The sequence below is a fragment of the Myodes glareolus genome, chromosome 20, assembly GCF_982192425.1.
Source record: "Myodes glareolus chromosome 20, mMyoGla1.1, whole genome shotgun sequence".
Lineage (NCBI taxonomy): Eukaryota > Metazoa > Chordata > Mammalia > Rodentia > Cricetidae > Myodes > Myodes glareolus.
This window is the reverse complement of record NC_142045.1, coordinates 45,939,706-45,955,158: the sequence shown is the minus strand read 5'-3', so window position 1 is coordinate 45,955,158 and position 15,453 is coordinate 45,939,706. Positions and strand designations below refer to the sequence as shown.

General features: G+C 36.7%; 1 protein-coding gene across 1 annotated transcript in view; it reads left to right on the top strand.

The window, feature by feature from the left end:
- The window catches only part of Adad1 (adenosine deaminase domain containing 1), a 31,363-nt gene extending 19,438 nt beyond the window's left edge, over positions 1-11,925 (top strand). The window contains exons 10-12 of the mRNA XM_048424837.3: positions 2,506-2,743; positions 7,928-8,060; positions 11,771-11,925. Of these exons, the coding sequence (XP_048280794.1) occupies positions 2,506-2,743; positions 7,928-8,060; positions 11,771-11,884 (485 nt within the window). The 3' untranslated portion in view covers positions 11,885-11,925. The remainder of the gene's footprint in view (positions 1-2,505; positions 2,744-7,927; positions 8,061-11,770) is intronic.
- The last annotated feature ends 3,528 nt before the right edge of the window (positions 11,926-15,453 follow it).

Sequence of the window (15,453 nt, the reverse complement as noted above, 5' to 3'; positions counted from 1 at the left end):
TAGCAGTTTCTCTTTGTTTTTGATAAATATGAGTTTGAGATCTAAGAAATTTGTGTGCATTCTCTGGAATCACAGACTTGATGGCCAGAGCTTTTGTTAAGTTTTATGATAATATTTTTAAAAACTTGTCATTTGTATGATGTAACTTTACCCTGTAGTTATAATGTTGTTTAAGAGAACAGACATTGATTCCTTTATGTAGTTGGTTAGTGGTTTGGAGCAGGAGCAGAAGAATTAGATATCTGGTCATGTGACTGCCATCTTACACCTGGCAGTTTATGGTGGTGGTGCACAGACAATAAAAAGAAAATGGTACTGGAAAATTGCTTCAGGTTTTTCATCTCACAATCTCTGTGGGTCCCACATGAAAATAATTGGCGGTCTGGTCTAACCTAAAAAAGTCTTATGTGTATGAATAAGAAAATAAAGGTTTCCAGGACTCTTGGAATCTGCCCTATAAACCCAGAAGCATACATTTTAGAGACTCTTCGGGGGGCTCACACTTTTAGCAATTCTCACTTAAAAGAGAGTGATTTGATACCTAGGACATCTTGAGAGATAATTGAACTTTATTTGTTGTATCATACAGTTTCTTACCTAATACATATAGCATTTACTAAATGCCATTCTAAATAGGTATTCATCTAAGCCTGTTGTTAAAACAGTCAGTAAAGTGGAATATAGGTGTGAGCACAGCCAGTTATGTTAATCCAGCAGCTCCAGTTCTTTACAGACTTCTTCCTTTTATATAATTGAACTTTGCTTCCCTTTTAATTCTGTAGAAGGGAGCATTACAGATTAAATTTAATTCTTTGAAATTTATCTTTTCTCTAAAGCCCTTTTTATAATTACATTTCATTTGTGTCTGTGTGTTCACATGTCATAGTATATATGTACATTTGGAGGTCAGAAGGGATCTTGCAAGAGTAGGTTATCTCCTTCCACTATGTGGGTTCTGGGACCAAACTCATTAAGAATTATGTCAGATACCATACAATTCTTTATATTGATTCTTCCAAGCCTATGTTAACTTAATAGAATATGAATGCAAAGAACAGTGTGTTTAAATTTTCATTTTAGTTTTGGAGAGGTTTTCAGGGTCTTTAATAGGAGGTTTAGACTTAAGTAAAGGGTAAGAGGTATGCATTACCAGTCCCTTGTTAGGATCTGTCCCACCCATCATTGTCTCAATTCTAGTTTCTCTGCAAGATTGTCTGACAAGTTGTCAAACAGTGTGAAATTTCTTCTGAGAGACAACTCCCACCCTTTCCCTGGCTGATAGTCAAAGTGAGCTACAATAGAGACACATTTGGGTCTCTTCAGAATGCCTTCACTCTTTTCAACAATATTATGCAAATACAAAGAAAGCTTTTGTTACTGTTCATAATGTTAACCAAAAATGGTCATTCTATGAATTACTTTGCATCCTTAAATTAGAACATTGTGGTTCTATAACAGCTATAATTTGTGCTCATTAGGTATAAAAAATTATTTCACCAACAATCAGATGCTGATTTCATGTGGAAACCTAAAAATCAAAACAGAGTGAACAGATTTTTTCTGGCAGAACTCTGTAAAAAGTACCATTTCTTTGTGGTTCAGTACTGGTTCTTTGCATTTTTTAAATTTGTTTTTTATTTTATGTGAGTGTTTTGCCTGCATGTGTGTCTGTGTACTGGGCCTGCAGTGCCTGGATGAGCCAGAAATCATCAGATCTTCTAGTACTGAAGTTACAGAAGGTTGTGAGCTGCTGTGTGGATGCTGGGAGTCTAACTCTGGTCCTCTGGAAGAACAGTCAGTGCTCTTAACCCCTGGGCATGCTCCAGTCCATGGTTCTTAACCCCTGGGCATGCTCCAGTCCCTGGTTCTTTACTTTTAGTCACTATTGCTTTTTTTCCTTTTTGATCATTCCTCGATGGAAATTTTGTCATTACCATATCCTGATTCTGGTCACATGTATGGAAATAACTGCGAAGAGGATAGATGTGGGGTAGAGAAAATTAAAAGAGAAGTGAGCTTTAGGGTATTTGCAGTTAATATGAAGCACGATTGATAAAAACTCAGAGGGAAAGATTGAGGTTCAACCTGAAACCTGAAAAGCAAAACAGCCAGCCACTCGCTCTTACCTCAATCTCAGTCCAAAATTACAATCCTGCCTCCAGGAATCTCAGAATAAAACTGAGCCTGAGAGCTGTTTCCTTCCTTTTATAATTCTTTCTCTGGCTGGGATTAAAGGCGTGCCCTGCCTGGTTTCTATGGAAAACTAGTGTGGCTACTGGGATTAAAGGTGTGTGTCACCACTGCCTGGTCCCTGGTCTTTATGGCTGATCTTCAGGCAAGCTTAATGATTTTAAAACAAATGAAGTGTGGGTTAGAGAAAAGTATAGGAGAAGGGAGCTTTGGAGTATTTATAATTAACCTATTCTCATTTTATACCTTTTTTTTTTAGCACAATCTTTTCTTTTGACCTTAAATTTCTGAGTGTGTTTTGTTTTTGCTTTCTAGGTGATGGGAATTGCAGTGATACTAGAGGCTTAGAAATCGCAGTAAACCAACGTGTTGATGATGCACTCACTTCAAAACTCCCCATGTTTTACTTGGTCAACAGACCTCACATTAGCTTAGTGCCCACTGCATATCCTCTGCAAATAAATTTGGACCACAAATCACTCAGTCTGAACTGGGCACAAGGGGACAATTCTTTGGAGATTGTGGATGGCCTGAGTGGGAAGATCACTGAAAGGTTAGAATTGATACTTTCTCTAAAATCATATATTAAGCAAAAGAAGGTTTTTATTGAAATTTTATTCTTAACAATTTTGTACATTATTTATTGGATTCTGAACAATTGTATTGAGTGTGGCCAGATTTCTGACATCATATTTATTATAACTTCCTTTTTGAATAATACAAGCTTACAAAGTTATATAGTAAATGGTGAAGCCAGCATTCAAACCCAAGAAATCTGGTTTTAGACCTTGTGTTTGTTAAAATATTAGAATCATAGAATTGGTTCTACTAAATCTAAATTTTTGGATCTGGGATTAAGAAGCTGCATTTTTCACATTCTGTCCCAAATTTTACAAACACACAAGTGTAAGAACTATTCTATTATGATACTATGTGGGCACCCCTGTCATAAGGATTTCAAACTGGAACCCTAATGTAGACATTTTATTTCCAAAGGTATTATTGTTAATCATAATATTCTGTGCCTGTTGGATATTTCTTTGTGATATTCATGTAATTCATTATTGAATAAAAGTAAAACCTTCTAGTAATGGCTATATACTTTTTAAATGAGCAGTGAGTAATGCTAAAAGCTTACTGCCCAGGGAGGCGTTTTTCTCTTTGGAACTATAGCCATGGAAAGTTATCTAGGATCTAGTAAATAACCCTTACTCATGCACACACAGGCAGACCTGAGTAAACCCAGTATTCTTTTAGGGTGGCTTTTTTTTCAAATTTACACACTTTAAATATCTTCCTCTTGAAAGGACATTTAATCAATACTCATGCAGCTCTTTCTTGGCATGAATATCATCAAGCATAATAGTCTTGGGGTAATACGCAGAATAAAGTCAAGAATAGTACAGACTGTAGCACAACAAATATATTGTCTGGGCTTTGGATTATAAATGCCTTACACATACAAATAAATATAAGATATTTTAAAACTCAGAAAATAATGGCATGACAAAATGGAATAAATAATAGGAAACTAGTATAATTTCTTGGAAATTACTATGGAAACATAGTATAACTATGGTCCAATATTTGCAAATAATTACAAATAAGACAGTGGATGTGTCCAACTATAGACTGTGAGTTTTAGCCCCCAAAGAATCAGTGAAGCAAAGAAAATCTCCTGGTGCCAACCCTGTAACTCTGATCCCAGGAGAAAAAAGCAGGGAGGGTCCTGAGTTAGACCAGTCCAGGCTTCTAGCAAATTGGATTTTTGAGCTGTATCTCAAAGACTCTATCAAAAAATAAAATAAAATAAAATAAAAAGATATTTAAAATCATGGTCTCACTATCTAACCCTGGCCTGGAACTTAGCAATCCACTGGTCTCTGCCTCCAGAGTGCTGAGGTTAAAGGGTGTGTGCTACCATACCCAGGTTCCCAAAAAGGTCTTACATTTTTTTTTAGTTGAGTTATGTATATATCACATTTTTATTACTCATTCTTCTGTTAAAGGGAGTTTAGGTTTAGGTTGTTTTCCTGGCTGTTGCAAATAGAGCAGCAATGAACATGGCTGACCAAGTATCTGTGGAGTAGGAGGGTACCGAGTCCTTTAGGTATATACCCAGGAGTCATATAGTGGGTCATATGGTAGGTTGACTGAGTCTGATGATTTTCATTACTGATGTCCAGAGTGATTCCATCAATTTGCATTCCCATCCAAAGTTATTAAGGGTTCTGCTTTCTCCACAGCTTTCCCAGCCTTTGTTGTCAGTTGTATTGTTTAAATTAGCCATTCTGCCTAGAGTGGGATGAAATCTCAGAGTTGTTTCAGTTTGCATTTTCCTATCTGGTAAGGATAATGAACATTTTTTGAAGTATTTCTTAACCACTTTTTTTTTCTTACTGAAAACTCCCTAGCCCATTTTTAAAAATTTGGTCATTAGTTTCCTTGATTCTTGTTTTGTTTTGTTCTTGCTTGTTGGAGTTTTATATATACTGGGTATTAGTCTTTTGCCAATGTATAGCTGGAAAAGACTCTCTCCCATTTTATGGGTTTCTTCTTTAGCCACTTGGTTGTTTCCTTATCTGTACAGGCACTTTCTAGTTTTATGAGGTCCCACTTGTCAGTCGTTCACAATGATAGCTCAGCAAATGGAGTCTTATCCAAAAGTTATTTTTTATACCTGTATCTTATAGCGTATTGTCTACATATTCCCTTGGCGGTTTTAGTGTTTCAGGTTTCAAATTGAGATCTTTGACCCACCTGAATCTAATTTTTGTGCTGCATGATAGATAAAGGTCTAATTTTTCTGCATGTGGACATTCAGTTTTCCCAGTGCCATTTGTTGAAGATGCTGTCTTTTCTTCGGTGTATGTGTTTTACCTCTTTGTCAAATATCACATGGCTGTAGTTAGAGTATGACATACACATATATATACACACTAAATAATAATAATAATAGTAATGTATCAGCTTGAGATGGTGACATGGAAGGGCCTTAGGGAAGGAAAAGGGAGGCCATTTTATTTTGATTAAAAACAACAAAGAACTGAGGTATTGAGCTCTGTGAGTTTGAGGCCAGCCTGGTCTACAGAGTGAGTTCCAGGACAGCTTCTACACAGAGAAACCTTTTCTTGGAAAAGAAAAAAAAATGAGGTGAAGGAAGGAAGAAGGAAAGAAAGAAAAGGAAGAAAGAACACCTGAGTGCTGGGGAGATGGCGTAATGACCAAGAGCAGTTGCTGATTTTGCAGAGGATGGGAGTTTGAATCCCAGCACCCACATAGGGTGGCTCACCACCACCTGTAACTCCAACTCCAGATAATTTGACTCCCATGTCTGGATTCCAAGGCTACTTTAACATGCACATGTACATATATTAATATACACATGCAGACATACACATATAAATAATTTTAAGTGTATCCAACCGTGTGTGTACGTGCATGCGTGCGTGCATGTGTGTGTTTTAAGAAAGAGTCTATGTAGGTTAGCCTCAGGTTTTCAGTTTTCTTGTCTCAGCCTGCTAAGTGTTAGGGATACAGGCATGGGTCACTATATCTGTTAGGAATCCATCAATCCTTGCATGAAGCAGATGTATCTTGCATCATGAAACATGTTGAAAGATTATTTCTTTCCCAACATACACACAAAACTTACAAAGAACGCTTGCTGATAATAAAAACTGCAACAACAAAAAAAAGTTGGCAGCATATTACAACACGTAGATATTGTATACAACAGTACTAATTGAAGTTTTTCCACAAGTGTAAATATTATTTGCTTTTTTTTTCTCTTTTGGGTCTTGCAAGGGCTGCCACCTAGCTACCAGATGAACCACACATGGAGGCTTATTATTACTTATGAATGCCTGGCCTTAGCTTGGCTTTTTTCTAACCAGCTTTTCTTAAATTATCCCAACTATCTTCTGCCTCTGGGCCTTTCCCTTTCTCTATTTCTGCATATCTTTTTTTACTTCTTACTCCACAGCTTCCTGTGTAACTGGTTGTCTGACCCCTTGAGTCCTCTTCTCCTCCTTTTCTCATTTCTTGATCTCTCTACTCTTCCTTTTTTCCTTCTATTTATTCTCTCTGTCTGCCAGCCCAACCTCTCCTTTCTCCTGCCTCACTATTGGCCGTTCAGCTCTTTATTAGACCATCAGGTGCTTTAGACAGGCAAAGAATCACAACTTCACAGAGTTAAACAAATGCAACATTAAAGAATACAACACATTTTTGTATCATTAAACAGTCAACAACATAAACAAAGGTAACACATCTTAAAAGAATATTCTACAACATGTAAATGTGGTAGTATAGATGACACCAAATTAGAAATTTATATTTATCACCATTTTTCCTATCATCGCTCTACTAGAGCACATAACAGGGACCTACTAAGGAGAGTAGTAGGTGGCTTGTTGAAGAGTACAATACAGCTTTATTGACTCAGAACACTATCATGATTGGTGATGTTTGCTGTTACTGCTGTACATAACATCAATATGTTGAATAAAAAAGTAGACATAAAATATGGGGGAATGGAGGTAAAATGACCACTGTTAAGGGGATTTTATAGTTTGAAGCTATTACCTTACAAACACTAGGCATATATTCTTTTGTGTTCCCCAGTTCTGCTGAAAAGCCCAAGGAATTTACAGAAAATCTACCAACACTATCATGGTAGAAAATTAATATACAGAGATTAATAGATTTTGCATACATGAGTGCATACTAACATTTGCTACATATAAGCTACCTCAGATTCAGTGCTTTAAAGCAACACTATATATTGCAATAAATGTTTGGGTCAGCTGAGCGGTTCTTCTGGATCTAGTTAGAACTCCTGTAGGCATCTGGAGTCAGGTGTGGGTCAAATAAAATGTCACTTTGGTTGATCTCTTAGAGGAATAACTGTCCTTTACCCGTTAGTAGGCTAGTCACAGCACACTTACCTGAACATGAAGGGGTCTCAGGAGAAGAAGGCAGGGTTCCCCTGAAACCTAGACTCTGAACTTGCACATTTTCTCCATAACAAATCACAAGGCTAGCACACATTCAAGGAGGTGTGTGACCCTGAAAGCTACATGGAAACCAGAAGAATTGAGGATTTTTACAGTTTTAATCATCTGTCACAAGAACAGCTATTACATTATAATGAAGGGGAAAGTTACTTAGTAAAAAGGTTTGTGATCTGTGAACGTACTTCTGTTACGACATATGAATAATGTATTCATGTGTATGCACACACATATACATGGATGGATGGTTTCAAAGTAGTGTTTTCTAAATTAAAGTTTGCTTGCAGAGAATGCATTGTACAATTTCAGGAGATTTGATACATATATTCATCCAGGTTACCTATTACTCTAGTCAAAATTCAGTGGCTGTCACCACTCCAGAAGGTATTTCCACACTCCCTTTCTTCAATCATAGGAGAATAACTGTTTTAATTTGTATTACCATAGATTAATTTTACTTTAAATAATAGAAATATTCAAATACAAATATTGTTTGAACTTTTGATGCAGTATAGTAATAAGTTAAACTAATTTAAGTTAAATTAGCTTCTGACAGCAGTTACGTAACTCAAGTTGCTTCTTATCTAAAATAGAGCTTCAGTACATGCATTCTTCTGCCTAATCAGGATCATAAATGTCTATGAACTGCCATTTAATCCCTACAATTGCCAACATAAATCATTAACTATGATTATTGCATGTTTCATTCCTTTCAACTTTAGTTCCCCATTTAAAAGTGGTTTGTCAATGGCAAGTCGGCTTTGTAAGGCTGCAATGTTAAGTCGATTTAATCTGCTTGCCAAGGAAGCTAAAACAGATGATTTACTTGAAGCTCGTACGTACCATGCAGCTAAGGTAAGGTGACCATAGAAATGCAGCTAAAGACAGTAATGTGATGAATCTATAGAGACAATAAAAATTGGTTAAGTAGTTCTGAATATAACATATTATCAAACTTATTCTGACAATATATACTGTGCATGGCATTATTAACTAGAGAATGTTAAGTCTTACAATAATACATTACTCAAAGTAAGTTTAATTCCAAACTCTAATTTAGACATGACTTAGCAGATGATTTAGATTTTTTTCTTTCTAAACAAATTTTTGGGGATGGGAGGGGTAGATTAATAGTTAAGATTGCGTGTATATTTGGGCGGTATTAGTGCACACCTTCAATCCCTGAAGCTAGTTCCAGGACAGGCTCCAAAGCTGCACAGAGAAACCCTGTCTCGAAAAACAAAATAAACAAAAAAGATTGTTTGCACATGCAAGGCAAGCACTAAGCTAAAGTCACAGCACATACTGAATTTTATTTTTCTACTTTCACGTAATATGACATGACATGTCAACTACAAGCCTGTGTGCACATTCTCACAGTCATATCAACTACAAACCTGTGCACACATTCCCACCTGCAGTCATATCAACTACAAACCTGTGTGCATATTCCCACCTACAACTAAATATAAGCTTTTTAAAAAATAAGATCATTATTGTATTCAGTGATGTCTAGAAGCTATATGTATTTCCGTAAGAACAAATATAAAAAAGCCTTGATAATGTCAAAAAACCAGTATTTTATAACTGTAGAAATGAATTTAAGGTAGTAAAATTTAAATATCAAAACTGTATGTTCTTGAAAAAGTGCTAGGATTTTAAGTAAGAATAACAAGTTCATATCCTGCTTGGAGCTCTTTTCTTTCTCTTGTTTTCATGTCTCTAGTCGGAGTGGTGGGGAGTGTAGTTCACACCTATAAAGTCATAGAGTTACTGTCAGAAGAAAAGGCCTCAGCGTGTCAGAGGATGACAATTTGTGGATTTTTTTTTCAGTTTAAGGGGCCCAACTTGGTAGAAAATGAATAGGAAATCTGTTGAGTTCACTGGCACAAATTGGAGCCCTTGTTGGAGACAAGTGCTAACTCTGGTTACCAAAATGATAATGGGGAAATTGAAAGACTGGAATAAATTTGAATTCTCTGTGTTCTCTGACTGATGGGGAACTACAGAGTTATATACAGGACAGGTTCAAGAGATCAGGCAATGAACAAAAACCAAAGGACGCTTAAGATATATATAAAATATTCTTGATGTAAGTTTGCCAGAAGATGGCAGAAGCTTTACAGGCCTAATGTGTCTGAGTATAATGTCTGCTGTTACTGAATAGTTTATCTCTAAGTTATAGAAACACAGTAACCACTGGAATGTTGGGCCTAGTGTAAAAATTAAAAATAAGATAGAATAAAAAGCTAGGATGAGACCATCGAAGCTATATACCTAATGAAGACAGACCTTACAGTAAAAGCAAGAGAACTTACAAATAAAACTTAACTATCACAGAAAATAGGTTCTGGCCACTGTGGCATTAAAATATCAATTAACAGTAGAATGAAATCTGAGGAATTGCCATATATTTGGAAATTAGCTTATGGATTAACAATCGTTCATAGGAAACAACTTTCGGGAAAACGAAGAAATACCTTAGAATGAGTTAAAAAACACAACATATTGAAATTCATGGATGATTAAATAAATAGTGAAATTGTATAGCTTTGAATGCATATATTACAAAAGAATCCTAAAATCAGTTATTTAAGCTTCTGACTCAAGAACTGGTTAAAATAAAAGGGGGGGGCTAGAACACAAAAATAAGTAAAATGGAATAAATAATATGGACAAGAGTAGAAATCAATGAAATGTGAAACAAAAATTAAGTAAATGAAATATAAAATTGGTTCATTAAGAGAATTAAAATTTAATCTCTTAGTGATAAAGGAGTATAAATGAGAACAGAAATTATTGAAAGCTGGAATGGAAAAAAAGGTCATTGTTATAGACCACAAGGAGCCATTGAATTTCCAGCAGCTGTTTGTTAACAAGTTAGGTAAAAGGGACATGCTGCTAGAGTGACATAAATAAAAAATCTGTCCAGTGCTCCAATGTGGGTCTCTGTCTCTATCTTCATCTATCGTCAGATGAGGGTTCCCTCTGGTCCTGCCTTTCTTGTTCACGTTCTCCCTCCTTCTGCTTCTCATTTGGACCTAGGGAGTTAAGTCCAGTGTTCCAATATGTGTCTCTGTCTCTATCTCCATCCATCACCAGATGAAGGTTCTATGGTGATATGCAAAATATTCATCAGCCCCCAAGGTCCAAATGAGGAGCAGAAGGAGGGAGACCATGAAAAAAGGAAATCAGGACCGCGAGGGGTGCGTTCACCCTCTGATACAAGGGGACTGATTGAATGAGAGGCCAGCTGGACTGGGACTGAATGAGCATGTGATCAAACTGGAGTCTCTGAATGTGGCTGACATGGGGGCTGACTGAGAAGCCATAGACAGTGACACTGGGTCTTGTTTTGTCTGCATGTACTGGCTTTTTGGGATCCTAGTCTGGTTGGATGCTCACCTTCCTAGACCTGGAGGGAGAGGGGAGGAACTTGAACTTCCCACAGGGCAGGAAATCCTGACTGCTCATAGGACTGGAGAGGGAGTGTGGGGGAGGAGGAGAGGAAGTGGGGGGAATGGGAGGGTATGGGGAGGAGGGGAAGAAGTGGAAATTTTTATAAACAAATAAATAAATAAATTTGAAAAAAAATCTGACTGAAAAACAGAATATCCAACTGTAACTTAATCACATAGAGAAGCTGTGAATTGTTAACTTGTTATAGAAGATTGGGGAAATGTTATGTATTGTAGAATTTTATAAGAACAAGACCAGTACTTCCTTAACACCCAAAATAATAAAAAACATCATAGAATAAAATTATAATGCAAACATAAATGTGTAAAGAACTTAGCAAGGTACTAAAAGACCATCTAGCAGCATATGGAAATTCTGCTCTATGTTCAAGATTTGTTATGTCAGGTTTACAAGGTTGATTTACCCTCAGTAAATTGTGTAATATACTGTATTACAGTGGTTTTAATCTACAATAAAACCTAACCCTGACACATGGAATAACATGAATTGGGAAATGTGCTAGCCTGACATTATAGAATGCTTACTGTGTTAATCAACTTATATGAGACTTCCAGAAAAATAAATCTAGAGACAGAAAAATGTGTTGTTGCCTGGGGCTAGGGCCAAAGGTAGGGGTATAGACTGACTCCAGGCAGGCGCAATGGGCGATTTAGAGGTGGTAGAGTTTACCACTGGATTTTGCTGGCATTTGCACATCTCAAAAACTTTAACAAAGACCAAATTATACACTTGCTGTGGGTGAGTTTTATAATAGCTCATAAAAGGTAGCTTTTTAAAGGTGTATGTGTGTGTTTCTAGAATATTAGAACACATGAAAATAGGGATAGTAGTTATCTATAGTTTGGGTGTTATAGGTCATAGGTCATACTTTTTATGCTCTTTCAGTTTTTCTGCTGTGAATTTTGCTCTTAATTAAAATATTAAATAACAAGTAAAATTGCCTTTTTAGGCATGTTTGAAAATAATTGTTTTAAGTTAGCGCAGGAATTTAGAGTTTTTCATTTTTTTTAAACATAAAGTTAGACAGTCTGGGGTTATTTACTTTATTAGCCAATTTGATTCAGTTACACTTTCTCTCTCCCTAGCGTATGTCTGGGCCCTATCAAGAAGCTAAAGCACTGTTGAAGTCCTACTTACAGCAGCACGGCTATGGCTCCTGGATTGTGAAGTCTCCCTGTATAGAGCAGTTTAGTATGTGATTTAGACAACACATTGTCATATTAAAATCTTCTATTTTTGATGTGTTTGACTGGTAAAAATGTTTTAAAATATGGGGTTTCAGCCTTCACAGTAGAAGTCTTGCAGCAGCATTGCCCAGATACTGTTAAACATGTATGAGTACTCATGTCGTGTCACCTTGCATTGAAACATCATGCTCCTTTACCATTTTATAGAAATAATTACCAGACTAAACTCAAAGAGATCCTCCTACCTCTGCCTCCCGACTGCAGGGATTAAAGACGTGCACCACCACACTTGGGTTATATAGTGCTGAGAACTGAACCTAGAATTCCGTGCACTCTTGGCAAGCTATACTAACTGAGTATACCCCCAGCCCTTCCTCATCTCAGAAATTGTGAGGATTGATAAACTAGAGAAGAGCAAATGAGTCTTCAAGTACCCATCATTTTGCTTTAACAGTTTTTAAATATAGGTAATATTAGATCACATAAACTTCCTCAACTGTTTCATGTTGAGCAACATGTTACTTCATGAACAGTAAAAGGTAAAAGTATGTTTGGGCGCATAACTATGAGTCAGTTAGTACACCGTAACAGTAGTATTCATTGTGTATGCAGACTGCTGGCACCAGAATTGACATGGTGTGTATAGCGGGATTTAGCTGCTGAGTATCAGTCTATAGGTTTCCTATTACTCTTTTTTTTAACTGAATATGCCCAAAATACTGACTCTTATGTAGAGTTTTCCACATTAGTTTTGTCTCTTTCATCTCCACAATAACATTTACCAGTCTGTTTCATTTTCTAAAACCAATATTGAATCTAGAGTCCTCAAATTCAGTGTCAGGTTGTTAAACAAGAGTACTTTTGGACAGTGTCATGTGCTATATTGTGTGTGCATGTGTGTGGAGGTCAGGTGACAACTTGGGAGTAAGTCCCCCTCCACCCCCAAATGGATCTAGTCTTCTCCTTCCATCCTGTGTTCCTCGGGTGGAACCCAGACAGTCAGGCTTTCAGGACAAGAGCCCTCACCCACGGAGCCAGTGTTGGCCCAGTGTTGTTTCAAGAGAAGGCACCAGCCATGTGGTGCTTGCACGAATGCTTTGTTTTTCAAAAATATCTTGACTATTTTAAGTTTGTATATGTCTATAAAATTTTAAGGCTTAGATTGTTGATTTTCTAATGTTTTCCTCATATGCATATCTTTATTGGCCTAAGCCTCATATCCTTATAGGCATAAATATTCTTATTACCACCATATACTCTATGTACATAATTATTGCAGCTCAATGAGGCAAACTAATTTTATTAATTATATTAACTCCAAATTCATTATAGAATACACCTTCTGTAAATACAGTTTACAAAAAACATTAGACTGAATATAATAATAGGAGTTGTCAGCTTCTTATTTATCAATAAACTATGAACTGCTAATCCCTGCTTCCATATAAAAACATATGGCTTTCTTGCTTTTATAGGATAGAAGTAATATCTTGACCTTAGGAGTCAAAAACTTGGTGTAACACCAAATAAAACTAATAAATATGACCTCATCTTCCATCTTCTTAGTGTTCCAATTTTTATATCTGTAGCTGACATTATTAAATCAATTAATTTTCCCTTATATATAACTTCATCTATTAAATATGCTTTTCTTCCGAGCCTGTCACCCCTAATATTCTTCTACTCTAACACTCCTGAATACTGACACTGAATTGCTATTAATTCTTTTAGACTATCTGTTCAAAAGTTGACTATTTCTGTCTCCTCTTTTTACCTTTGACTTTTTTATTTGTAATCTGATCAATAATAGAGTTTTCTCATGGTATATTTATTCCGAGGCCCACCTAAACTGTCTGATCAAATATCTCCTATTTTAATCACCTAATTATCCTTACTTCAGCCAACAACTATTGGTTAGGAAAGGCATAGGTACTGTATTATTTCTTCTTATTAGCTGATGATTTGGTTGAGCCGACACAAGCATCATAACCCTCTAAGCAATCTTATTAATCACATTAGAGGCATTGGGTTCATTTTAGTTATAACATGATTCTCCAGACATCAACTCCTGAGAACTTCAAAAAAAAAAGAAAACATCAATTTAATTCCTCTCCTGGGCCTTCTAATAACAGCCCCAGGCAAACAACTTGGCTTCCTCTCCTGACTCCCATCAGCCATAGATGGCCCTACCCCGGTCTCAGCACTCCTTCACTCAAGTACTGAGTAATATAGCTGTTGCAGGGATCTGCTTAACAATCTGATTTTACACACTTATTTCAAATAATAGTACATTAAAAAATGTAGCCTTTTCTACATCCAGCTGACTAGGCCTTATAGTAACTTTAGGTGTAAATCAACCCTATCTAACTTTCCTTCAAATCTTCACATGATGTTCTTCAAAGCTCTGCTTTTCATGTGCTCAGGATCACGTTATTCACATTCTAATGATGAACAAGACAACCTAAGATTAGGTAGTCTACTAAAAAGAAAAATCAAACCCCTTCCATTTTCATCATCTCGTCTAACTACTGGTAGCCTTTAACTGGCATACCTTTCCTTATATAGCTGTAGTGAAAAGACCTAAGCATTAAAGTCATTAACACATCTAATACCAACACCTGAGCCCTTCTTTTTCTTTGTTGTATACATCCATATAAAATTTACTGAATATTTAGGTGTAATTTCATTAATTTTATAGACTTATGAAGAATTAACATCTTAAGATACCAGGCCTTATAATTCAGTAATCGATTAGCTCACTCAATTTATTTGGCTCTTAATGTTGCTTAATATCTTCTTATTTTAACAACCATATATTTATTACAATTATTCCCAGATTTCTGATGTTTGGGGTTCTAGTGTACATGGTATTGTTTTCAGATACATTTCTTGTGATGCTGGCATATAAAAATACAATTGACTGCACATGTATATTGGCCATATTATTAGTAATCCTATTAAACTCACCCATTAATCCTAGTATTTTTCACTTTATATCTTTCCTTTACCATCTGTGAGTGGTAAACTTTTTCTTGTTGTTGTTTTTCGAGACAGGGTTTCTCTATGTAAGAGCCCTGGCTGTCCACGCTGGCCTCAAACTCACAGAGATCTTCCTGTCTCTGCCTCCCAGAGTGCTAAGATTAAAGGGGTGCTCCACCTGTCTGGCCTCTATAGTAATATTTTAACCTATTCCTTTCAACCCTTTCCCTTTCACCACACTTGTTTAAACCCGTATTAGACAACTGAACAAAAATGGTGCTAAAACCAGCATGGTGGTATTATATATGTAGCCCAGCACTCGCGGGCAGGAGCCAGGCTGGGCTACATAGTGACACACAGTGCTATGTATAACACCCTTATGGAGGTCATAGGACAACGTGCAAAAGGCAGCTCTCTCCTCTAATTGAGTCACCAGGCTTTGCCACAAGTGCCTTCACTGTGGAGCTCTCCTGCTGGTCTGTGCCCAGAAGTTAGACTACTCCTGCTCCAGGTTAGGGAGGCTGCGTGGCTCTCGATTTCTAAGACCCAGCCTTCTTGGTTTGTGGCACATCCCCAGGGTGGCCCAAGCCTTTCTCCATCCT